The 26,922-nt window shown below is 41.3% G+C and overlaps 1 protein-coding gene across 1 annotated transcript in view; it reads right to left on the bottom strand.

The window, feature by feature from the left end:
- The window catches only part of foxp1b (forkhead box P1b), a 154,552-nt gene that overhangs the window by 38,326 nt on the left and 89,304 nt on the right, over window positions 1–26,922 (bottom strand). The window contains exon 7 of the mRNA XM_042405728.1: window positions 14,194–14,355. Within this exon, the coding sequence (XP_042261662.1) occupies window positions 14,194–14,355 (162 nt within the window). The remainder of the gene's footprint in view (window positions 1–14,193; window positions 14,356–26,922) is intronic.

Here is a 26,922-nt window from a genome sequence, read left to right as displayed (position 1 = left end):
AGACGTTTCACTGGCCGCGAAGGTGCAGCTTCACTGAAAATAAAAAGGAGGGGAAAAGAAGAGGAGAATTATCAAATTTTCATTTGTGCTCCCTGGGGTCATCTTGTTTTGTAGGAGCATCAAATGGAATGGAGAAGTAAAAAAGAAATAACAAGCCCTAGAGAAATCACTGAGTCCAGTCCGTTTGATGCAGTTGTTTTACCTTGGCCTGCAGTGACGCAAGGAAACGAGTTCCCTTCCTGACTGTGATCTCCTGCATGAAAATGCCTTCAAAATGAGGATTTCACGGGAGCTATTGTACTTAAGTGATGTGTGAACATAATTAGTCGTCGACAAGACTGGAAAGACTAATTCCATATCACCCATTCAGGTTGATTGAAATCTCTGAGGTGGAGAGCCTTTATTTCCCTCCCCCCAAAAAAACAACAAAAAAAACAGATCCAGTGTATTCACAAGATCCCATTATCTCCTAATAAAAATTGTAATAATAATATTAATAATAATAATAATTAATAATTAATAACAACAATTAACAATAATCATGATAATAATAATCATAATGATTATATATGGAAATATAAATTACAAAACATAACATTTTGGTTCTTAGTATTTTCTTCAGAAAGCCTATAAAATTTAAAAAGCAGAGGACAGAACAACCCATGCCTTCATGTGTTAAGACCTCAATAATTCCTTCCTCGTCATGCACAATCAAGCTGTTTTAAAAATGTTTACAGCTCAGATAAACAAGGTAATCACAGCCACATTTTCTTTCCATTTGCTATACACTATATATTCTGTAGTGGGTGTAGGGGTGCGAGGGGGGTGTCGGGACTGACATTATTTGCAGCAACTGTAAAAACAAAAGTTAAGATTGCATTTTAATTAACTTTTCGACTACAAACAAACAGGTTTTCGGCGGAGCTGGTCCCAGTGTTGGGTTTAAACAAACAAACTGCACGGCGAAGTGAGCGAGCTCTCACCCCACCAATAACAGCTGAGCTGCATGCTGGACGCTGTTTCCCACCACTGCAGGTGACCACTGCTGAGGGGAGAGCACACAGGGCACCCCCCACTAACACACACACACACACACACACACACATGCACATACATGCAACTAGCATCTCTGAGAATGGGCAGACACTATAAGTGTAGTATTCCTCTTTCTCTGATAATTCACTATTATATATTTCACAGAAGTAGCTTGGATTTTAACCTACAGACAAATCAATAGCCTGGTCTATAATATAAAATAAATATAATAATAATAATATAATGGAAAAAATAAAGTAAAACATTGATGCAGTTATATTTTTAGTTATTTAGAAGTGAGCATTTCCAAACATTTCCAAAAAAAAACATTCTGGTTCACAAAAAAAACCTGAGTGCTACTTTACATTTTGACGTGTGACTCAATGTCCTGTCAGTCTTTCTGACCTTTCAAGCCACACCTCCAAGTTCATATTTCACAACCACAAAGCATTCGAGATCTTAAACCTGGCTTACAAATTCAAGGTGACAATTACTATCCTACACACCACTCTTCACAGTTTTCACCTTTCTCGGCTGCGTCTTAACGATCACTGTCGGTGTAAAACGCACATCCGTGATCTATGGTTTACCAGCTCTACACGGTTATGCAATGATGCACGTCTTCAGACGCATTATTTGAGTCAGTTGAGATTTAATTAAGATCACAGCCTCTAAAATCCCTTTCAAATGAAACTGTAGTCAAAAGACAATGGCTGACACATCCTTGTGTAGATTGTTTCTATTCTTTGCACACCAGCAACGCAAAGCTAATCCTTGTTTCCATGACGGCAGACAAGAGGGCCACAAATTGTGTTGCTTCTTGACACTCTTAATGTTGTTTTCTTATGTGACTCATATAAACTATACAGCCAATTAATAAAATTATATGTAAAAATATATGAAGTGTCAGCAGTGGGTTTACAGCATTAACTAAAAATCAGGAGAAGTTACACTTGTCGACACACAACTCTAATGATCCACCCTTATTTTCCAGGTGCAACATGTCAATAGACTCACATCCCTTATTGTTTTAAAATATATAGGTCGTGACAGAGCGGTGAAAAAGACCTTCTGCCATAAAACACTCCACACCATGTAATCTCATCATTATCCTACCATCTCAACCCTTTGAAACACATGGCATCTCAAGTGTAGAGTTAATCTTCCTATCTGAAACAGAGACGCACATACTCTGAGCAGTAATGACCCTTAAACAAAATGAATGAAAGTCTTTTTCAAGTAAAAACATGTTTTAGTCAGGAAAGCCGGGGAATAACAGCAGAGAGCAGCTGGTGGCTCACTATATCACTGTTAAACTATTCCCCCGTCTCTCCTCTCTGTCTTGCCTGCTTGCTCCAGTACAAAGCAAAGACCGTCCCTGTAAAGGATATCCCAGCGAGCCGTGGGGCTCTGGCGGCTACCCCCTGTGCCCCCCTCTCCGGGTACACAGCTAATATCTGGTTGCCTATGTCATGGTTTAGAAATGACAGGTGCTGGCAGCCCCTCGCCTTGACAGGCCACTGCACAAATAACGCCCCTGCCTGAAAGGGCTAATGCACTACTAATGAACAATAAATCAACTTTGATTACAAACTGTCAACCCAATCAGCTCGCACTCCAGCTCTCCCAAACTGCGAGTCTCGGCACAGCTGCACGGCATTACGGTGCACACTGCCCTGTTTAGGCTTCGCTCTCCACCTCCTCAACTATCTGATATTCTCCACCACTGTTCTCCTCCATCTCTCCTTTCTTTAACTCACCCACTTTTTTAGCACTGATGCAAGGTGCTGAAACATTGCACCCAGAAAAGTTTAGAGCACAAACAGACAAAAATTAAAACAAAAAAAAAAGTATCGCACATGAGAGCCCTTTCAATAGTTGCATGAGTGTATTATTTAAAATTATTGTAGTAAAAATTCTTGAGGTTGTTAAAACAACAGAAAATCAATAGCTGTCTTCTGTTTAAAACCTCAAAGCTGTCAAGTAGGACTCAAACTTGACAGCAGAAAAATGGAAGAAAATGACCACAACTTTCCCTCCTAAATGTACTGTGCAATCCCTTTGTTTTAAGTAATGACACAAACACACGGGCAAGTACAAACATTCACACACTCAAACTTTTCAGGAAGATACGAGCGATGACATTTGGAGTGACAGCATGTCTCCAACGTGGTTTGTGGTGACGGTGTCAAATATAGAGCTGTGCCAGCCTCTATCTTAATTCACTGTGACATGATGAGGAGAGTGAGGATTAGTCCAGGCCATAGCCTGAGAGCAAGCAGAGTCTGACCAACACTCATTAACACAGAAGAACAAACCATCACAAAATACACAACCAGAAAAACCCCATGTGTGACAAAAACAAAAGCCTTCCTGCAGATTTTAAATGCCTTACCGTGTAAATATTATAAACAATAAAGCAATGAGAATGATTTTCTGAGAAAAACAGCAATGTAAAAAGAGAGAGCAAACCTGTCCTCTGTTTTTCCTAGAACTTTCCATAATTCAAACAACATGCAGTACTGTACATATCCTGCTTAACTAGTTAGCTCACTATCAGCAAAGTAAACAAAACTAAGCAAACAATAAAATGGCAGTCAAAAACATACGGCGAATGCTTAGATATCTGTAACTGACAAACAAGCAAAGCAAAAGAAACTGTTGGCTAGACTAAAAGTAAAATGCTCAATTTCTGACGACCGCCAACAGCACAATACACAGATAAACAGAAGCACTAATCCATACACTCTTGTTTTGAAATGCAAAACATAACATACATGATACAGATAATTTACTACACATGACACCTGCTTTCTGTGTTTCTCCTATCAAGACAAGCCTGTAAACTATCAGTGTCTCAACGGCAAAGTAAACCCTGGATCACTTCTCCCCTCATACACACTGCATGACAAAATTAACCAATTACAATGATAGAACATCAACGATAGACAGACAATAAGCCTTCTTTTCTCTTTTTCCCTGGTCAAATTACATTGTCAAGTTTTTTACACAAGAAAGCTGGCAAAATCACAGAAATCAATCATATTGACAAACCTGACAAACTCCATTTAGCTGGCAGGGTAAACAGAGTGCCGGGCCACGCGGTGTGGAGTGAAGCAGAGCGGAGAGCAGAGCGGCGAGGGGAAGAGAGAGAGAGAGAGAGAGAGAGAGAGAGAGAGAGAGAGAGAGAGAGAGAGGGGGAGAGTGAGTGAGAGAGAGAGAGAGAGAGGAGGTAGGGAGAGGTAGAGGCACACAGGCTGGCAGGCAGGGAGGCTGAGAACAAGCGCCGCTGTGCTGTGGAGTCTCCAACCTTCCTCGGGATACAGACAGATTGCACGCGCAAGGTTGCTCCCTGGCTGACAAGATACAAAACTATCCAATCAACCACGCCCTTCTCCACCAATCACAACCAGCCCTCTAAACATAATCAATTCAAATGGGGCCACACAATGGGGAGCCGCAGGCTGAGCTGCAGGTGAACCCGTGCCTTTGTGTGGGGGCCTCTTTAAAAAAAAAAAAAAAAAAAAAAAAAAAAAAGACACAGTTGACGGCTGTTAACCCTTTGACCCCTGCCGGGACTCCGGCCGTGCTATTGAAACAATGGGAGCCTAAAGAAAAGAGGCCCTTTAATTAAACAACAGATAAGTAAACACAGCTATCCAGCGGAAAGAAAGAAAACTGGCCCCGCTATCAGCCCCTTTATTGTTCTGCTAAATGGAATTGTTTACAGTGTCGGAACAAAGACACAACTCATTTCACATGCTGAAAACAACAAATGCACAAACAATTCAGACGCTTTGTAGTTATTTAGATTTTTTCTCCCTTTTCAATTTCCCAAGCTGAGAGTTTACCACATGTATTTTATTTTTGAGCAAAGTAATGTATTTATAAGAACAGTTTGTTTTGCCTTCCTCTACTAATGTTAATGTGTACACTTGCACAATAGCACGCAACTAGTTGCAATAAGGCGAGTTTGAATGTATTGTGAAATAAAATCAACCACTGCAGCATAAACTTTCTCTAGTTTTTAAACACTTATCCTACAATTTGGCCTCAGACAAGCTAAAACCACTTACATTAATAGCTAACATTACACCAGCTACCAGGCAATCCATCCAACTCCATCCCAATGAGAGCAATTAGCTGTCATGATATCATCACACTCTTTAACACCCATGTGCACTCAGTAAGGAGCAAAGACAGGAGAGGAAAACAGGACCCTGCCACCTACTGGAGATCCTACTGAACTCACCAGGAGAGATAGTAGGCAGGATGAAAAACCTGGATCCTCTCAATGTTTTCATGTTTTTCATATTCTAACTGAAAAAATCTAACCTTTAGCATTATTAATTTAAATTGAACTAAAAGTATATTTCACTCTATAGCACATCTAAACATAAGAAAATGGAATGAGTTGCTAATCAGACCTACTTTTACTAATAACAATAAAATCATGTTCAATAAGTTGTGCAACCCACTTAACAAAGAATTAGAGGAAAGGCAAGAGGCAAGATTAACACCTCACTTTGTTAATTATCATGACAATAAACACAGAGCTGCATAACAGAGCTCTAAAACACAGCTCATATCAACAGCTATAAACCCTTGGCCAAGGATGAAGGAATGTTCATGGGATGCATTCCAGTCCGCAAACACACTGGTAAAATAAACAGAGCGCCTGCATAACAAGCCACTGCTCTCATCTGCTAATAACTAACAATGAGCTCTGCTAAGCTGGCCTGACCTATATAAATTATTGACTGGGACACCTCAAGTGTCAAAAGTGACAAATCCAATACATATAGTGAATAATTAAGTGGAAGAAAAGGTGCTTTTATTTTCTATCTGACACTCTCAAGACGGCTCACACAAAAAGACAGTGACATGCAGTCATGTGCTCACAACTGCATGCGCGCACTCAACTCACACACAAACACACAAAGTGGTTTAGGCTATGGCCACACTCTTCTCCCCCGGCACTCTCCCTGGGGTGGTATGTCGGCGTATTCTCAATAAAACACCTTCTTAGCAGTAATAGGCCACTGTTCTCATTTCAACGCTCCCAAAGGCCTCATGATAAATTTAGCAGACACACAGTTCAAGCTTCTCCTCTCACACACTGTCTTTCTAATCCATTGCCTCTGTGCCTGTGCCATGTAAAATAATTACACATATGTGTTGATGTGATACACACGCTATATAGATTTTTTTTTTTTTTTTTCCCCGTGCACAGAGAAACATCAATATCCTTGAGCCTTGAACCGGCGTCCCCTGTGATAGTTTACAGAGAGTACTGAGCAACTGTATTCATGACAGAGTGGATGACATTATAAAATACTCCCATTTCCTGCTTGAGTTAGAGTGAAAGTATGAGTTAATGTCTGGTCTGGCCTGGGCTCTGCTCCGCTCTAAAGATAACGACACAGCTCCAATTACAAAGCCTTCCCAAAACACTAACACAGCCAGTGAATAAGCTGTGCCGGCATGCCAACCAATGTCTTACTGCTACCAAAGAAAATGAAGGAGAGAAGCAGAAAAGAAGTGTGTGTGTGGGGGGGGGGGGGGGGGGGGGGGGGAATACAAAACTACACTCATTCCTTTTCTGGAAAGGCACCGGTGACCTGGACTATTGTCATGAGAAAACAAACACAGTCTGTTTCTCTGTGTGTGTGTAAAGTAAATCATTGTTTACTGATGGAGGGAGTGAGCAGGGCAGGTGTGGGACCTATATAAATAACAGCTGCTCTCCATAATATCGCCAAGGCAATAAAAATACTTTTTACATCCACAAAAGTACCATTATGTTCAATTTTTCTTTAATTTCTTTTCATTTTTATAATATTTCAGCAGTATCCCCTATCAGAGTCAAGACAGACAAAGCATTTAATCACAAAAAAATAAATCACACAACTTCTCAATTCTGTTTTACAAGCTACAGTAAAACTTAATATTTTGCAGTTAAAGAACAGTTAAGAAAAAAAAACAAAAACTGTTATTTGATGCCCCACACATATGCACTGACACCACACGGGAGAGTGCTGTGTCATTTTAAAAAATTACACAAAAACCTTTTTGAAGAGGTGGAGTTGTTCCTTGGTATTTCTATTCTAAAGTCGAGGATAACAACACCAAAGGTAATCTAGAATTTTTTATCCAGGGCTCATTTCTAACTGCTTATTTATGTTTTACCTTACTTGATTTTTTAATGTTATTCCATCTGCTTGTTTTATTTTTTTGTACCCTTCTTTCTAATTCCACTAAAATTGTTTCACTATTTTATTACCACTTTGTTAAATTTATGGTTGGTACTGCATTCTGATAAGTTAAAATAAATAACTTGTTTTGATAAACTATATTTCCACTGTTGTGACATGACAGTGAACTCACCTTTAAACATCTGCAACCTACTGATACTCCCTCTGATACTTGGAATAAGTCATATTTAGAGTGAATGAGGTTATCACCCGAAGCGCAGTGGAGTTACAGTAAGTCACGCCTGAGTCACCATGTTCCTCCTGGTCTATTATATATGGGTTTGGTTATTTACTTTTAATTTCAGCATTCAGGAACATATTGTTTAGTCAGCACATGTGAACTCTGTATTTGCAAAAATATTTCCTGAGGTGATATGCCAGCCAGAGTATAACAGAGCTTGTGTTTCAGCGTGTGGTTTTTCACTTAGTCAAAACAAGAACACTTTTGGGTTTGAGCAACATCGATTTAAGGAGGTGGGGGATTTTTTTTTTCCTTGTCTTGTTTGGTGATTGATTCATCTTTGATTTATGTCAGAAACTTTATTAATACAGAGAACCTCAGTGCGCGGCGTTTTAGTAAGCAATAACAAATTATTCTGTGGGGGTTGTGGAGGTAAAAATAAAGTGACTTCACCGGTGCATCAAAACTTAATCTGAAGCCACAAATAAGTTTTTACAAAGTTAGCTTTATTTTGATTATATTACACTGTAATTTAGCGGTTTTCATATGTGATCATAAATACAATGGATTTACTATTATAATTACACTGATTCTGGTAGAGTACGAACAAGTTTGTCAGTGGGTGGCGCTTGTCATCGCTTTTTAAGGAAGGATCTCAATGTAGGACACACAGTGCGCCTACAGCACCACTAATCATTATGATTAGCTGTTTAGCTAACCTTTTCTGTGGTGTTAATAAACAATATTTGTTCGCCTGTCCTGTTTCCAACACTTACCAATAAAATTCCTCAGAAACATTCCTGGAGGTGACATATTAAGATTATCATTCTTCTTGGTCTTTTTTCAAGTGAATTGCTTTCAACCATTAAGGCAAAACTAAAATGCAACAGCAAACAAATGTAACTATGACTTGATGCTTTCTGCAGACTGGGTGTAGCTACATGGATGACTAGGCTGTTCACTATGACAGTTTACTATACAATGTCCAACACAAATATAAAACATAACTCCAAATTATGTCCTCATGTTGCTGAAGGCCCTCCTGTCTCTGGATCTCTCTCATGCTGTCTGAGCAAGACAATTTTTTTCTCTTCTTTTTTCCTAACAAAAAGTGAAAATGGAATCAGAGGTTCGCCAAAGCTGTCAAAAGTGTGCGACAACACCCAAAGGAAACTGCATTGTGAGTTGATGCTGACTTGACTGCACCTTTCATAGCTGTTAGTGTTTATTAATTCTATGGTTGACTGTGCATCCATCCATCCTTCCACCCCTCCGAAAAGGGCGTGTGAATCACTCCAAACAACACACGCTTGACATCAAGATAGAGCGCCAGAGGATGACACAAAGATACAACAAATTTTAGAGGGAAGTATGTGTATGAGGTGGATGACTGAGTGGGGTGGAAGGGTGAGAGGGTTCACTGCTTGAAGGGAAACATCAGGCCTCAAATGAAAAGAGGGTCCTGAAAATGGTAGAGTGGCTCCCAGCGCTGTGACTGGAGTCAATTCGACAGTCATCGTCTTGGCTGGGAGAGAGCTCCCAACACAGCCCCCCCCCTCAGTGCTTGCTTGGCTGTGTGGAATTGGGACAGATGACTTCATTCTGACAGGATTATCCCAAACCTGGTTCTAATCTATATCGTACACATAATACATTTTTACAATATGACAAGGAAAACAAGCAGCAAAAGAGACGGCCTGATCCTGGGGTTCCACGCGAGCACCGGTCTCGGTGTTGTGTTGATCATTCCTGACAGACTGTATCACCTCAAAGCGACGCAGGCGTCAAAATTAGATTTCATTACAGCATCACCTTGAGACTTTTTATAAAAACAAAGAGATGAACTCCTTTTGAGAATCACGCACATGACTGATGAATTACAGGATTGTACTGTTGGAGCCACTTAACAGACTGACAAGGAAGCTCTTCTGAAGGATATTTGCCTAAAATATTGATAGCGACAGCACATCCTGGAGGTAAAGAGGCGAAGACAGCTAAACAATGTCAACATCCGTATATATGGGGAAAAAAAGCTCTCTCACGTATGGATACACTTCAGCCACAACAGTTTAAAAGAAGGTACAAACTATGAACACTTTCGTCGGTGGGTATGTGAATTATTTCCTGCTCTGTGTGAAGCAACCTGCAGATTTGAACTTTAATAGACTGGTTAATCTTGGCAAGCTTAAAGCAGTCGTTAAGTGAATCAATTAGAAACTGGCAATGCTTTGATTTGGTTGAGTGTTTTGGGAGTGTGCCACCACTCCCCCCGTCTCTTCTTTCTCTTCCTCTTTTTTTCTTCCTGACGGTATTTTTTTCTACACCAAAATGCTTCAGATGTATTCAAACGGATATAAACTGAATATACAGGTTATATCAATACGCTCCTCTTGCCCAGGTTTCCCTTGTGTAAAGACAATCTCGCAGCAACTAACCCAGAACATTAATCCAGTCATGTGCTCATTGTCACCTCGCCAGTGGGCTACCACTGCCGTGCCACTTTGAGCCACTGGCCGACTGGGCTCCAGGAACACCTCAAAATGCTGCCTCAGATCACCCCGCAGCACTGGCTGAGCTCCAGCTGACAGGCTTCGGCCTAGTGCTCTAATGACTTACAGATTGGAGCGCTGTGGTATACATGTGTCAGGACAATGCCATGGGCCTACTGCAAAAACAGTAGGAGAGGGAGAGAAAGAGAGCCGGCGGCTTCTCTCTGTCCTGTCAGACAGAGGCTTGGCCCCTGGATTGTGTCACATCACGCTTCCCCCCAACAGACCACAAATGAAGGATGTGAACAGCGAACGCTGGGAGGAGGGGCATTGGAGAGGCGCTCTACAACTTAAAAGGCTTTCATCCTGTAAACTGAAAAGACATTATCTTTTGACCTGGAGATGCCCTCTGTGAGGCTGTACACTATGGTGTGAAAACACAGAGAGAGAAAGAGAGGGAAAGAAAAAGAAAAGCAAGTGGATAAAAAGAGTGTAAACTGAGGCTTCAACTGGTAGTAGTATAGATAAGGAAATTGTCCGCTGGCATGCTTTTGAAACATATTATCAGCAATTTCTCTGCGTCTGAAGAATAACAAGTGATGCACCTTTGACATCATCAAAATGTTCAATGCAACATTTATCACAGAACAGTGGATAGTGTTTCTCATTTAAAAACAAAAGGCCATCACATAATTACAAAAATAAATATAAATAAAAATGAACCCCAAAGGACAGAGATGTTCATTTAGCTTTAAATACCTTACAAAGGAGCTCTTCACTTCAGTGTTGTGAAACATGAAAGCTCTTAACAGCATGTAATGTGACGTTATCTTTTTCCTTTACCCTTCTCTCAACTGAGCAGACTGTCTGTATGACACAAGTCAAAACTGCCTTTAACTAAAGCTACATTTGTTAAGCATAATGTAACTTTAATTCCAACATTATCCACCTGCCTCTCCATCTGACCATTCACATATTCTCATTACAATCAGTGCAGACAGAAACCAGTCAATGTCATTCAAGCAGGGTCCACACAGGGAATGTCAGCTGGCTGCTGGCCATACCTCACACTGTACCACTGACATGAATAATGGTGGCCAATCTCAGGCACAATCCTGGATCGGAAACAAGCGTAATCTGGGCATTACACTGATAGCAAAGACACCATGTTGACACAACATCTTCAGCCCAGCTGAATGCCGCATAATCCCCTGTAGGAGGTTGATGCCTTCCTAGGATCCCTTGCAATGAGGTGTAGTTAACCAGCCAGGCTCGTGAACAACACCACAAACGAGCTTCATTTTCCCCTCCCCCCACCACGGTGCTGGTGGACTATCAGCGAGGGTCCGACAGTGTTGTTCCTAATTACCTATTTCTCCACTCGTGATCCTGCGGCTGGCATAATTAGTTACCTGGGGCTGCAATCCAATTTGAAGTGATGACAAGAAAGTGATCCATGAAAAAGTAATAAGTTAAATCCAATTTCAGCCTGCCTCTAATTAAATGCACATGGAACTAATGAGTCAAACCCTACCATTTCACTGATAATGGTAATTAGCGGGGTGGGAGTTGCCGGCTCTCGTCGTTGTGCCACTGTAGGTGTGAAGCGCTAAAGGTAAAAGCGGCATGGATTCTTTTAATTACACGTGTCATTCTGTCAATGTAATTTACTGGCTTTTTGACCAGTCAAGTATGTTTAGCTGCTTTCCAGCCTGCGTAGCAGCTGTTTGTATATCTAGTCTGATTAAAGCGCCTCTAGGCTGGTGAGTATACAGAGGAGGCATTTTCATCCAGAGGCAGGGGTGGGCGGCGCAGGGGTGAGGGGGTGTTGGGGGGGGGCACCCCTGTTGGAGATATAAGACCAAAGAGCCATTTAATGCTGATCAAGGATTCTGAGGCTTGTTTGACTCATATTTTTTTCCCTTTACTACTCTACGCAGGTCATTTTTTTCAGATGTTCCGTATATACCGTGCTTCATTATTTTTGACTTGAATAAGAATGAATTGGAAAGTGAGTCACATCTCCAAATGAGTAAAAGTCTCTCTGCACATCTCCTCGTGCCTAATGGGAAGACCGCTGAGATGAATGGAGCCTCGTCCGCAGATCAGGTGCTTTTATGGGGTGTCAGCTTACTACACAGCCTCATAATTGTTGGATCATGTCTTTTGACGACCCAGTCCAGCTCAACAGAGAATCATTATCCAGGCTGTGTGATGGAGATAGTGAATGTTCTGTGTGAAGGGGGCTCCTCTAAGCACGGGTTTGTTCTTAAAAGAGGAAGTGAGATGAGAGTCAGACCGTTAGCCTCTGATGTTTCACAAAAAGTGTTTGTGAGAAAGACGGTGTGAGAAAAGAGAGAAAACACGAAAAATCTCAATACCAGAATACCATGAGTGGAGGGGGAAAAAAAAAAAAAGTAACACATACTCACACAGAACTGCACACTGATGTTTATGTATGAACACTTGGCTTTAACTGTGTGTGCATGTGTTTGTGGTGTGTTTAATTAGCAGAATATGTAATTCAGAGATAAACAAACACTTGTCTGGACCTGTGGCTTTTTCATAATGGCAGTTTCAACCCAGCAAAATGTAACATACAACATTAGAGAGCAGGCAATTTACGGTGTTAGATACTACAGCAAGCCTGCGCTCTCTTCACAAGAACCGGGCAGCAGAGGCGAGGGGAGGGGGGAAAGGGCCCGACTCTCTTTTCAATAGCTGAGTGACAGCTTGGCCAAGCTCTCTGTATACATTAATAAATTAGAATTTTAATTTTGTCTTTGTCTGCAGGAGATGGTCTAGTACTTCACTATGTACCAACAACTGGCTGTACGCTGGAATCTGCCGTTGTGGTCCCCTCTGTTGACCTCTGCAGCACAATTCCCTGCCAGGCTGGGGAAACTGTTTAGTTTGATCCTTTCAACTTATTTGAATCCTGACAAATATGCACACAACTGAAAGGTCATCACAGTCATATTTCATCCTCTGGAGCTATTCCGAAGACATCTGCACAACAAAGAGGCTTTTTCACAACCTGACATTAGACCTAGCTGCTACAATAGCTCATTAAAAAGGGCCCCCAATGGGATAGTAAGGGTATTAAATATTATATATATACACACATAGAGAACAGGGCCTCCGTATTAATTACCAAATATGCCCTGAAGTCGTTTGCAATTTCACACTGACACAAACAACCGCTCCTTGTTCAAACAAAGATATACATCTCTGAGGCAGCTGATCTGAAATTAACGTAAATATTGCATCAGATACGCAGCGCTGCTCATATTAAAAGCAGAACAAGATGAAAAATAAAAAAAAAAAAAAGATTTTTTTTTTTCCCTGCAGTTTTTTCTTTGCATCACAAAGGCACTCCAAATAACTGTCCTACCTCTGCCAACCCTCACGCTCTCCCACCCCTTGTCCTCTCTCTTTACTCCACCTCCAACCCCTCCACCTGGACCACCCACCCCTCTTGTGGACTGCTCTATAGCACCTCCTGCTGCTGGTGGTAGGGACTTGCCTCCTCTTTTATTTCTGTTGTATGTGCGTGTCTGTATGCACAAAGCAATGATGAAAGGAAAACAGGGAAAGCATGGAGCTTCCTCTGCATGGCCAGACTCACTGCTCTGTGGGGGGAATAAAACTCTCTCACGTCTCCCTTTCCTCACCCTCATTTCCACACTTTCTCCTGCTTTTTACCCAGGCTCCACACCTCCTGAACTAATGCAGTGAATTAGGAAAGTCCAGTCCACTGCAGAAGTCAGGATCACACAAACATGCTGATGTGTGTTACTGCACTGGAAAGATTCTGGTATTACTGGATGAACTCATGTGATCTAAACTGGCCTTTTCTAACAGTCTGGCCTATATATTTCGCAACAACCCTCATTTCTACACATTGCTGCCTCTAATGTTCATTGTCAAGATTTTGGTGACAAACAGTTGAGTCTGTTTGTGTGTGTGTGTGTGTGTGTGCTGGTAAATCACACATAATACGTGAGCATACATAACTGCAAATGTTGCACTGCCAATTTTAATTTCCTGTTTGTGAACTTAGCCTAGTGCTGTGCTTTTCTCGCACACTGTGTTCTAGAGAGAGTTGCATAAGTTCACTTCATTTTTTTTTTTTCTTTATTTGAGCAACCACAAGGTCAAATAACCAAGCCATCTGATAATCACAAGTTAATAAATAAGAGAGTGTCTAACAATGACAACATATTTACAGTACCTGTAGGCTTTGGTGCTTGTCGTTGGCTTTGGGGGATTTGCGGCCAGTGTTTTGTTGAGACTGCAGTTGCTGTGACTGGGGTTGTTGCTGTTGCTGCTGCTGCTGCTGCTGTTGTTGCTGTTGCTGCTGCTGGAGGAGTATCTGCCGAGCCACTTGGAGAGCCTGAAAGAGAGAAATACGTAAAAAAGTTATTTTTAAAAAACTGAATAGAAATGCTACAAGCAGATATGCTGAAAGTCCCTTGAGAACACTTTTATGCCTATTATCAGAGCTGATGTATCCCCTTACAACAATATTCCCCTGGCCTTCTGATAGATAACAAATAAACATCACAAACCATCTTTTCATACTCTTTCATTCAGAATCATGAAGCTAGGGCTGGCATAAACAATTTCTCCTCAAACACAAATGAAAAAATGATCAGATGACAAAACAAATTCAGACAGAAAGAAGACAAAAAAAAATCAACTACATCCATCCAGGAGAAATATTTATGTTTATAAGTTGCACTTACAGCAAACACAAATTGTCAAAGACACTTATCAGTGCTTTTGATCCTCCTTTCGCTCTGCCAAACTCCCCCCCAGAAAGCAAATAAAAGGCTTTATGGCTGCTTCAAATATCTGTTAAAGGACATGGCCTTCTCAGTGGAAAACAAAATACAGTGCAGTCACATGTTTATTGCTCCAGCTACTCCCTTTTCCCTTACGATAAATAATCAAACATGCCATCCAGAGCAAACAAAGCTGGAGAGAGCTGGGGAAAAAAACACAGTGGTCTTGAAAACGGTCAGCGATACCAAGAAAAGCAAGCGTTGTGTTCCCACAGTGAGCTGGCCAGCCTCACACCTCCACCAGTAAACCATCTGGGTAAATAACTGGCCTCATTCTTTCCATGTTCCTCAGACGATTGCTCCCACAATTAAACAAACAGTCAGAGGCACATCCAAGCTCATCTCATAGACGGGCAATCTATACGTACTCCATTCTCAATCAATTCTCAATTATTTGAGAAGTTGAGTAATTGTAAAAGAAAATGCTAATATGTTTAACAAGAAAATGGTAAAAGAGAGAGAGCACAGAGCACAAAAGAGGAAAAAGTTAGAGCGTCGTGTGAACAAGTTAGTGAAACCTGTGAAACGCTGTGTGAAAGTAAGATATCTACAGAGAGAGAGAGCAAATAGAAAGCTGTGTGGAAGGATGAAGAGATAGAGATAACTTTGAGAATTGATCTCAGTGCCAGTAAAGTCAGACAATACTTTAAGACAGAAAGGAGAGAGACAGTCAGGGGTTGGAGTGAACAGCTGTATGATGGTCTGTGTGTGGGTGTATGTATTGACCCTCCCAAAGACACGGCTGTCGGATGACATCATGAGGCATAAATATGACCACAGTCTACAAAGAGGCCACACTCCTGGCATTTCACCATGCTTAACTTTAAAGTACATAAATTCTCCTTCTCTCTGTCTTCCTCTGAGCTCTCATGTAAAGATAGATGATGCCACAGCAACATATCTCATTCTGCATGCCTAATTGTACTGTGCTTTGAAATTTGTGGAGGGGAACCCCCTTTGCACGCAAGTATACTCATAAAGAAAGTGTATAAATTGAAACTAAGAGCTATGTAAGCAAGATTCACTCCTACACGATGACAATATTTACATTTTACATTTGAGGCATTTAGCTGTTTTTACTCTAGAGCACTCGAAATAAAAAAGATGATGTGATCTGAACTGAAAGGGGATCGGAAAAGTACCAACGCATTGATAACATTGTGATACCGAGCGACGATATTTTTTCATCGCATTATGAAGCTTTTAATGATTAAAAAATATTTGAAATGGAAATCGTTATTGACAGACTTTGACATTTCAAAAGGCCTTTTTAATTAAAAAGCCCAATTAATTAAATGTTACTAAAATTCTAACACTTTAGGTGGAAATAATTTCTCCTTCACCTCCACTCACTGTTAAAAAACGAAAATAAAAATAATATATTTCAGCATGAAATTACAATATTCAGTAGCACCAAAGTATACCATACTTTGAACAACCGAAAAGCTTAAATATTAATACTTACATAATATTGGTAAAATTGTCATGTTTTGTCTGAGGTAGTGTTATAATTTTGTATTAGCAGCTCTGGTTGTCTGATATAAATGATCAATGATGCTAATATTTTCAGTGTTAGCTTCTACAGCATCATTATCTTAACAGCTATCTTCAATGACTAACACAAATTCTAAGTGAAACACCCATAATTCATAAGGAAAAAAGCTGTTAGAAAATTGTTCACAACGCCCAAGGCGTGGTATTACGGGCACACTGAAGAGTAAACAAAGTTCGCTGTTTTCTTTTCCCCTGTAAGTGATGACACATGCAGTGAAATGTGTGTGTGGTGTGTGTGTGTGTCTGGGTTTACAACCGAGGGTGTTGGAACAAAGAGAGTTGAGTCAACAGGATATGATAGGAAGTTCAGACAGTAATGGATGAAGAGATACATTTCTGGGAAGTCTTCCCTCACTGTCATCTTCATAAGAAGAAAATAAAATAAAAGCAGACTACAGCCTGCTCAGTGATCAGTTACCACACCCAAACAAAGAGGAAATTGTGACCCTGCAAAAAATGTGCAGTGTTAAAACAATCAAAAGTCAAAAGTACATTCATATTTAAATATAAATGATACTATGACTATGCTGTGATCTCATGGTGTTATTTTCAGAGTATTGATCGTCAGAATACAGATAACACCTAAGCTAGCCCACCGGTGTCCAGCTGTGTGTGTTAGTTAGTGTGTTTGAACTAAGGTTTCTCCAAGAACCATCTTTGTATACAGCAGTTATGTGATTTTGTACCATTACGATTGAGTGTGTTTAGCTTAAAACAGAAGAGTCACATGACAATTTAAACAATATGGCATTTTGCAACATTGGATGAAAATGGGAAAATGAACACAGCCTGCTGCTATTCATGTCAACAGCTTAATCAAATTATTTTTCCAATTAACATAACAGCAGTAATTATGGGATCATGCACTTAAAAACATAGTCAATGATCATCTTGACATTAGCAAATTAACTCAGATCCCGTTGCTGCCAGACAGCACATGCCTGGATATGTTGGCTTAATAACTGTACACTGTGACTTTTGAAAGCCAAAGATACACAATGAGTAGATGCTGTTGTTGTTATAAAAAATAATGAGACAAAAAGGCGAATGAGCAGAGAACCTGTGTTGTGGGGCCTTCTCCAAGCCTAGGAATGTTGCTGTCATGTTTGTCTTTTAAAAAGGCCACTGGAGCTGGCATGCCTTCGAGAGGCCTAATGCTGGGCTAAAATAACCTATTGTGAACTGTCACTGCGATGTTTACACAGCACCCTCTCCTCTATTTCAGAGCTCACCCCTCCTCCTCCTCTGGAATTTATCTTCTTTTGATCTTCCATTTAAAGGTACTGGATGCTTGATAGACATGCAAGTCTAAGAGCTGCTCCAGCCAAATGTGATAAACTGGAAACTGATGACAGGCGCAAAGCATCTGAAGCACAGAGAAATGAGGGGTAAGGCATCTTTTCTGGGCAATATAATAGTCCAAATCAAGTGACAGATCAGGTAAACCGATCACTTATAGAAAAAATGTTCGAGCCAGATAATGGTACAAAGTGACTACCTGAGAACTACGCAGATGTTTTGAACTTGACAGAATTATACATTTAATTTTTATTCCTGCATGAAGAGAAAAAAATTCATAATCTAAATCGACCTTAAAATAGGAGCCAAAAAAGCAGGCTTTGTGATATTCTGTATGTTGATTCACAAATTGGATTTGTGTGGGTTACATCACCTTCTGTGTAAGCATACAAGACTACAGTAGCCCTTTTATAATCTCAAACTGAGGTTGTTGTGTGGGTTACGCGTACATATTTTCTTACACAAATACACACACACACACACACCATAGAGGGAGTGAACCCTGCAGGTGCTTTTGATTAGAAAACACCCTCCAGCACATTACAAGGCTGTATCAGCAACAAAGACTGTGCAATTTGGTATCCTTGTCATTTGCAATCCTCTTTTATTTTCCCCATTTCAAATGCGTTCAAAGTTCACACCCTCTTCCTCATGTTAATGCAACTTCCTCAATAAACAACAGGCGTTTTATCTGCATCTACTTTCACACCATATTAGTGAATAGAGGCAGGAGCGTCTCTTATGTCCCTGGGCTATCAAGCTGTGATAAGGGAACTGCTAAGTACTGGATGTCTTTATGTGCAGCCTGCACATGTGGATTATTTACAGGCTTTGGGGTTTCCTGCTGCTAAAGCCAGCTCTGGGTGTCTTACAAATCCCTGCTCAGAGCATTGCCACACAGTCAAGCCTGCTCTCTGCTGAAACCCTCACTGCACCTTTTCCCACTACGACAAAAAACAGACATATTTCAGATACGTCCCTCTCTGCTCTCTACTTTGTGCAACTTTATTGACCTACTGTAACAATCGAAAATAGTACCAACAGCCCAAATCCAAGGGAGGCATCAGAGAGAATCACTCCATTTGCTTCAAGTGTGACAGATACACACCACTCACATCACATTCTCCAAATGACAGAAAACAAATGTGATACGCGGTCTGAAAATACAGATGATGTCAGTTTCTGTGGATGGGAAAATGTTCAGGAGGGAATCATTCAGGGTGTTTCCATCGGGAGTCAGACAGTGAGAAAAGACGGGGCCATCGTTGTTTGTTCAGGCCCATCAACAGAGAGACCTCTGTAGTTCTACAAACGTCCAGCTCCTCTCACCACAGCTGGGGAAGACCTTGAACGTGAAATGGTTTCAAGCAGATTGCTCCTAATTGCTAGAAGATGTGCAAGCAGGTGTAACCGGATCCCTGCGGCCACTGAGTGAAAAGGAGAAGGAACGAGATGTGCATCTGTTTGTGTGCTTCCGTACTTGTGTGTGTGTGGGTGTGTGTCTGCGTGTGTGCTTCAGTGTATTTACTCAATAGCCACGTTTCGCCAGCCTTTATTAGGCAGGAGAGTGTGGCTCAGAGACAGCCAGCAACAACACGAGTAATAGGTTAGCTCTTAATGTAGTCCGGCTCAGAAGACACCGGGCCCTCTGGTTTCACTCTGCAGCCTCTGCGGGGCTTCAACAACACTGGCCTAAATGTCAAGGTTATCTGCTCGACTTTCTGACTGATCGCACGTCTCAGCTCACCTGACATTTATCACTTCTGCTGTTTCCTTTTCAAAGACGAGACCCTCTGCTCCTCAGTGCTAGCCTAATACGGCCAAGAGGCCATGTCCTTCTTCAACTCACATAAGTTGCTAGCATGTTAAGCTAATATAACATCCTTCCACAGGAAACCAAAGAAACCAAAGTCATCCGTTCATTTCATAAGTTATATGGTGATTGTAGCCAATGGAAATAAAATTAAAAAAAAACAAAAAAAAACAAAGTGGGCAGCATAACTAATCCTGTGTTCACAATATGACTGATACCAGGTATAGTGTTAGAGGGGTGTTGACTATGCAAACATATAGTAATGGAATTCACTGGGAATACTTGTCATTTTAATTGAAATGCATAACATTTTTTAATTTTTTGGTGGGGGGTGATTTTTAAACATGTAAGCGGATAAGCAGTGAGGATCATGTCTATTTATATTAATTGCATTTTTTTCTTTCTTTTCCCCTCACTAATACAGACGTTTATCTGCAATGCAAAGCAGGGAAAGTCTGGTTTCCCACTAAGTATATAATTAATGCCATTTCCAAAAAGCCACTCCACATGGAAAACAGGCCTTGATGCTCAAACCTTGCGCATTACAGGGTCCTCGCAACAACACTCTCCAGTCTGTGTTTAGATTTCCAAACTAATTCATGTAGAATACATAAATAAATCAACGTTTTATACCCACTTCAAACCATTAGATTCCCTTCCTTCGCTGCACTTTTCAACTAATCTATTAATATTTATGACAACACTAAACATTTCAAACATCCACGTTTAAACAATAAGGCAGCGCATGCACTTACATAACAAAATCTGACTTCAATAAAAACCCCATTTTGTTTGTCCAACACACCTCCCCCCCGTAACCCCCCTCTCTATCCCCATAACAGGTAATGTAGTGCCCTGACAAAAAAAAATGACTGTAAGAAAAACAAGACGAAAGCAAAGTTATTAACTGTGAGTGGAGATAGAAGAGAGGGGGCTGTGAAGCAGGACTGATGATGGAGGGAGTGGAGTGAAAAGACAGAGAGGGGTGGAGGGGGAGGGGGGGCAGACAGATGGGGGAAGAGAATAAGAGTGTGAAACAGAGAGCGAGAGAGAAAAGAGAGGTAAAAGAGTGAAAGGCAGATGTAAAAAGAGGAAGAAAGGGAGGAGAATGCAACAGAGGGGAGGAGGAGTTTGCAGGAGGTGCCGAGTGGAGGGTAAACAGTGCCCCAACAAGGCGGTTCGGGCGCTCGGAGCCTGGTACAGAGGGGTCATCCCCCCTTCCACCCCCCCAACCCGGCGAGGTCAGCTCAGCTATGCAGGCCTGACAGCTTCCGTTTGCTGTGTGCTCGGCGTTTGTTTGGATTCCCCAGCCTTGCTTAGCCAGCAGCTTAACAACAGATGGCTAAAGAAGGCCTCTATTCAGAGTGGTCTGCATCAGAAAATCACACGAAGGAAAGTACACAAGCTGCAGACAAAACACACAGTCACACCACAAGCACACATGCAAATTACATAGATTGTCAGAGTTGCACATGCAGCAAATGGGAGAACAGCAAATAAGGTTTTGCTTGCTGCAAACAGTTATTTCATTGCCTACAGAAATGCATGCAAAACACACAGTGATGAGACACTTGAAGGGACACATGCAACAACATGCAAGTGAGCACATACACAAGCAGCACGGTGTTGTCTGATTATGCCAAACAACTTCCTGGGATGATTCAATAACTGAGCAGATCTCAGTGAAAGCATTTCCGTCCCCCGCCATTATTAAACGAATACTGTGTTTATTACAGCTTTAGTGCGGTGTAAACTCATAAACACCCTCCCAGAGTACAAGAGGAGCTGTCAACTAAATATTGTTTCTCTCATGAGTCGCTCTTCCACCTCAATTACGCCTTTCAACTTCACAGGCTCAGTATGATGAAGTGGCAGTAAAAATCATTCACATTAATACACCATTGTGCATCTGCTGCTAAAGGTAATTAAAGAAGTAAATGACTCATAAGAATAGACATATTAGCCGCAAAATGAAAGGCAACTGGGCTGCCTCATGAAAATATGTACCATTAAGATACTGCATTTTCATATTGGGGTAATCAGCTCCACTAGTCTGATGCTGATTTAATCCACTCCAGTGGAAAGTCTATCAGCGCACAGCCGCGTATCACTGTCTCTCTTATGTCTACCCGCCAAGAGCCAGGCATTCAACTTTCGCATTGCCTGTGAATGACTCTACTAAAGGAGGGAGGTCACACACACAGGCATATCAGTCAGATGAGCAGTCGGTGTTTAGGTGTCATTTAGACGGTAGGCAGATGGAGAGAAAAAGAACAAAAGAAGTATGAGAGAGAGAGAGGAGTTTACAGTGAGAGCTAAAAAGAGTTTAAAAAAAAAAATAAGGGAGGCAAAAGCACAAGTGATCTGGGAACAATGCAGCTGGTAGATCTCAGCTGCCCCTCTCTCCCTGACCTTAGCTTTTTGTTCTGAGCATATGATGCCTAAGGATGCCCACCACTGAATACAGCGATAATATCCGTCAAGTTGATAAAGTGGGAGGAAAAGAGCAGAGGCATGCCAACTGTGCTGGGTACTTAGATGGACTGTTAGAAAACACGCGCTCCTCCCGATTGCATCTTTGTTGGAAGTGTTGCATCACTTTGTAGCGGGGAGTGTTGTGCTTGGGAAAATGGGCGCTTCCAAAAACCCAGCGTGAGACCTAGAATACTGTGAGCTGATTTTATCATGTGTGAATGATATTGTTTAGAATGGGAAGATCTATCTGCCCTGGTCTCATAGACGGAGGACTCAACATTATTGATACACTCGAGACTTCCAGGATACGACCAGTAAAACCCCTAAATCTTCCAATTTAGTTGCGGTGAATATAGATGAATGTAGTCTACACACAACTATAGGATGGTGCTTGAGGAGAGAAAGAGGGATCAGACAGTTGCCACAGTCATGGAGCGTCACAGTGCTCGGGGTCTCTGTGTTGTCAGCTGACCACTCTTCGGCCTCTACACCACAGGGCGTGTTGCTTAACTCTGTGTAGATGCAAAAGTAACTCATGAATAATCCCACTAATCAGTAAAGAAGACAACAAGCATGACAGTGCCTACAGCAAACTTTGACTGTTTTCTGGAAGATGGATTAATAATGACATCTGCCAAGACGAGTGTCTACTCAAAGTATTTGTTTAAAGGTCCCATATTGTAGAAAATGTCTTTTCTGATTATAAAGCAGTTCTAGGTGTTATATAAATACTGTGAAAGTATGAAAATGCTCAGTCCACAGAGAAATGCACACAGCCCGTAAACAGAAACTGCGCCTTTAAACAAACTGTTTGGACTTCCGTAGGGTTGTGATGTCACAATTATACGCTCAACGTTTGCCTTGGAGGGGCACTTGCTCCATTTCGGTTCAGTGTGAGAGTCTCTACTGCGTTTTGCTGTCATTTACGTTCGCGCTAGTTTCTCTCCTCTTCTCTGCTCTCTGTGTTTCAAAACACAAACACACACAGAGCAGAGCAGAGGAGAGACAGTCGTGGAGAACACGCTGCGAAGTTGTTGGATGTCAGGAAGCAACTTTGTCATTGCACAGCCTTCCAAAGGTTGGATAAGATTATCGTAAGCAGTGGCCATCGCAATTTACTGGTGAGTTTTACCCAGAGCCCTGGTTTTACCTAGCTACAGTAGGCTACAATCCGTTACCTGCGGCTGGCCTGCATCACTCAGAAAGCAGTCAAACAATCAGAGGAGAGGGGCACTGAGCAGACACAAAACTGCTTGTTCTTGGTAGAGCTCCAGAGAGGAGTTTGAGAAATATGTAACACTATATAGAGGTTTTTTGGTACTTAAAACCACAATAATATCTTCTTATGGACAGCAAGACTTCAAATAAAACACCGGAAAAGTGTAAACTATGGGACCTTTAAAGCATCCTGTTGATTTCATTGAGAAACAAAATAAAATCCCTCCTCTTGGCAGCTTTTCTTTTAGGTATGCTGCATTAAAAACAACCATACTAAAGCTTTTTATGATAAGGCTTTCTGTGGTTTTTGACTGTACATCTTTTCCCACTGATGCTCACTGCCTTGAACTGTCCTGACCTGAGACCTAACACATCATGAGCTGCTGAGGGAGAATTCCCAGTGTGTGTATGTGGAGCGAGAGTTCCTCCGAAGGAGAGGATTTTCTATAAATCACAGGCCAGTCCAATTGGCTATGGATTGAGTTGCAGCAGGGAGAGACAGCTCCCTGGGAATAGCAGTGTCTCTGTTGAAGTCATTCCAAGACGGGTAATATGATCCTATGCCGCCAGGAATAAAGGAAGGGAAGAGAAAAGGAGGAAAAAAAAATCAGATTGCTCCGGCCATAAAGAGGAGTAATCTCCAGCAGGGTCTAGACACATCACCCATCACACTGGACTGTAATGTATTATAGTCTCACAGGCAGATGATGTGACAGATGGTGGGCTTAACTTTTTGGTTGTTCTAAACCAGTTTTTTCTTACACATTTTTTTAATTGATACAGTAGAAAGAAGTGCAAAGTGTAAGGGAAAACAAAGGATTGTCATTTCTGGATCCATAATCAACGAAGACCCTTGCTCTTTTTTTTTTTTTTTTGGACAGATTTCAATATAGATAAAAATGTGATGTACTGTGGTCAGCATGAAAAGTTAAGTAACTGCTTTTCTAATTGCCAGAATGGTTTTTACTGCATGCAAATGTAATCAAGAAGATGCAGCACAACAAAACCACCTGGCTGAGGCTCATTTGGTGAGAAGTGAACCATGGGTTACAGCAGTGATGGAAACACAAGTATCCCACAGGCATAAACTGTGTGCTTGAGCAAGAGGCTTAACCACTTCAACTTAAAGTTCAGTAGAGCATCCTCTCAACATCCAACCCAACATGTAACCAAATGGAAAGTTTGTTTACTTTGTGCTGACCGTTGACGTAGCATAAAAACACCTGGGAAACGACACCTGCTTTAGATGATGTGCACTAAAACAATTCAACACAACAACCAAGTTAACGGTATAATAGGGCTTGTATTCTGCAGTGTGGGGGTGTATTTGGGGCTGAGAGAGGCAGTTTAGCCTAAAAAACCAGCCCGGTCTCTTCAATCTGCATATAAATAACACAACTTTACACTTTCAAATTATATACAGTGCATATGCCAAAGTCAAATTTTGTGTGCAGGTGATATGCCAATCCTTTCCAGGGAGGTGATGTCAATGTAATGCGACTTTCTTTTATCTTATAAGGTGATTTTTAGCTTATTAGGAGCAGGTGGTTGGGTTGATGGCTGGATAATTTGTTGGTAAAAAGTTGCAAAAGCAGCAGGAGAGCACCGTTCTAGACCACCAACCGGACATCTTCAACGTCACATCAGACATCTTAACCACAGATTTTTGGCGTCATGTGCATTTTAACCAGAGATTTTTACCATCATGTTGGGACATTTTTACCACATTTTACTGTTTACTTTTAACCCAAACCATAATCTTTCCCTAACCCTAACCAAGTATTTTTTGTGCCTAAACCTAACCAACGGCATTTACTGAGATGTGAAAACGTTAAAAATGCAGCGTTAAATTGGCATATCACCTGCAAACAAAATTGGACTTATGCCCTATTAGCTTATGCACTGCACGAAATGTGTGTGTAAAATCGCATTATGTGTACGCAGATCAGGTTGACAAGATGGTTTAATGTTACACATCCAACCAAAGCTGCAGCCAATTTACAATTCATTTGGAAAAACTCACCTGTAGATGAAAAATGCCAACAATGCTGTCTTGTTCTGCACTAAATCTTTAGCAAGTCATGTTTCTCTCAAGTCAGCTAGCTGATTAATGAACCTGACCATCATGGACTAACAGTGAAGCCCAGTAGAGTAGTATTCCATCCCTCTCTTTGAAATATTGACAGCCGTTAAGAAGCATTTCAACCAGGAAATAAATGTATTAACATTTAAGGAAGAGCAAGGGACTGATGGCAAGGCCACCAACACCATTAATACACATTTAATGACAAATTTATGTTTTTGAGTTTCCCGTAACTTTAAGGCAGCAACTGGTCTCCAGTTGTTTAAGTACAATCTATCTATCACTGAAGATAAAATCTGCGGGCATCAGAAGGACACAGTTGTCTGAGACTTAAGGTTACATTGGCTAAGCACATTGACAGTTCACAATTCTGATTTGCAAACCCTCTTTCATTTGAGTCTTTTTCTGGAGTGTTTACAGACTAACAAGTCATGAAAAAAATGTCCTTTGAGTGTAAGCACTTTCCCATACCACCTCTAGCTTAATTAACATGCGAAGTGCAATGTGACAGAATTGGCCACCCTCAATCTGCCTGAGCCACCTTCAGCTTTAGGCGCTGAGACCTGCAGGCTGCAGGCTTCAATAAATGTCGCAGGAGAAGTTATGCACTAAGCTCGAAGGGCTTACATAAACATGTGATGGAAATATCAAACAATGGCAAACTGAGAGAATAGACAGGAGAAAAAAAAACAAAAACAGATTCTAATGTGATTTGAGCACCAGTTGAATTAGTGCAATTGGGTGAATAACTTGTCCAGATGTTTAATTTTCATTGATGACTGAACATTGCATCTATACAATAAATCACCATCCCCCTGTTTTTCACAGAGAGAGACTTGGTAATGGCTGGTGTGAATAAGAGGTAAGCCCAAAGTAAAATGCAGGTGGCAGAAGTAGCCTAAACAACAAGCACTGCAGGAACCAAGGGCATGTGGGCTATAGAGCTGCTGGGGTGGTGGGCGGGGGGATGACAGACTGCTGTTCAACTCCATTAGCTGCTATGTGAGAGGGGTGCATCTAGCAGCACACGACCTGTGAAGAATCTTAGATCTCACTCTATCTTGGAATGGGGATTGCCGCATTAATTCTAGGAAACTGTAATCTCTCAAGCAAATCAAATTACTCTCATTAAGCGCAAGAAGAAAACTGCCTCTGTAATAAGTATGTATAAAAAGTATTTATTACCAATAATCACCTCTTTAATATGAGCTAGCTTACAACGGCTTTTATTTTTGCTGATTAAGTTTAAAAATGGGGAAACAAGGAAGGGCACATGCTCACGGACGCATACACATGGCGTTCACACACACTTTCCGACACACACAAACACACACACACACACACTAATACACAGCTCATGGAGTTTATGAGAGCGGTTGATACAGTGATTAAAGGGGAGGGTAGAGGGATACAGTGCTTGAGGGCCTTGGAGAGGACGTGCCTCACCTAGTCATAAAAACACACCTCTGTCTTTAAGCCAGCACCAGAATCGCTCTCAGTGGGTTCACTCGGAGGTGAATCACTAAAGAATTTACATGCAAAGTAGCACATGTCATCACCCAGACAATGCGCTTGCACACATATCGTTGCACTGTAACTTGGCATACACTCGCTGACCGCCACATATTTGCAACGGTTTGCGAGGTTGACGGCCTGACCCAGGGCAGGCGCTCT

This window comes from Thunnus maccoyii, chromosome 3 (assembly GCF_910596095.1).
Source record: "Thunnus maccoyii chromosome 3, fThuMac1.1, whole genome shotgun sequence".
Taxonomy (NCBI): domain Eukaryota; kingdom Metazoa; phylum Chordata; class Actinopteri; order Scombriformes; family Scombridae; genus Thunnus; species Thunnus maccoyii.
Note: the sequence above shows the minus strand (reverse complement) of the source record. Positions and strands in the feature narration are given on the sequence as shown.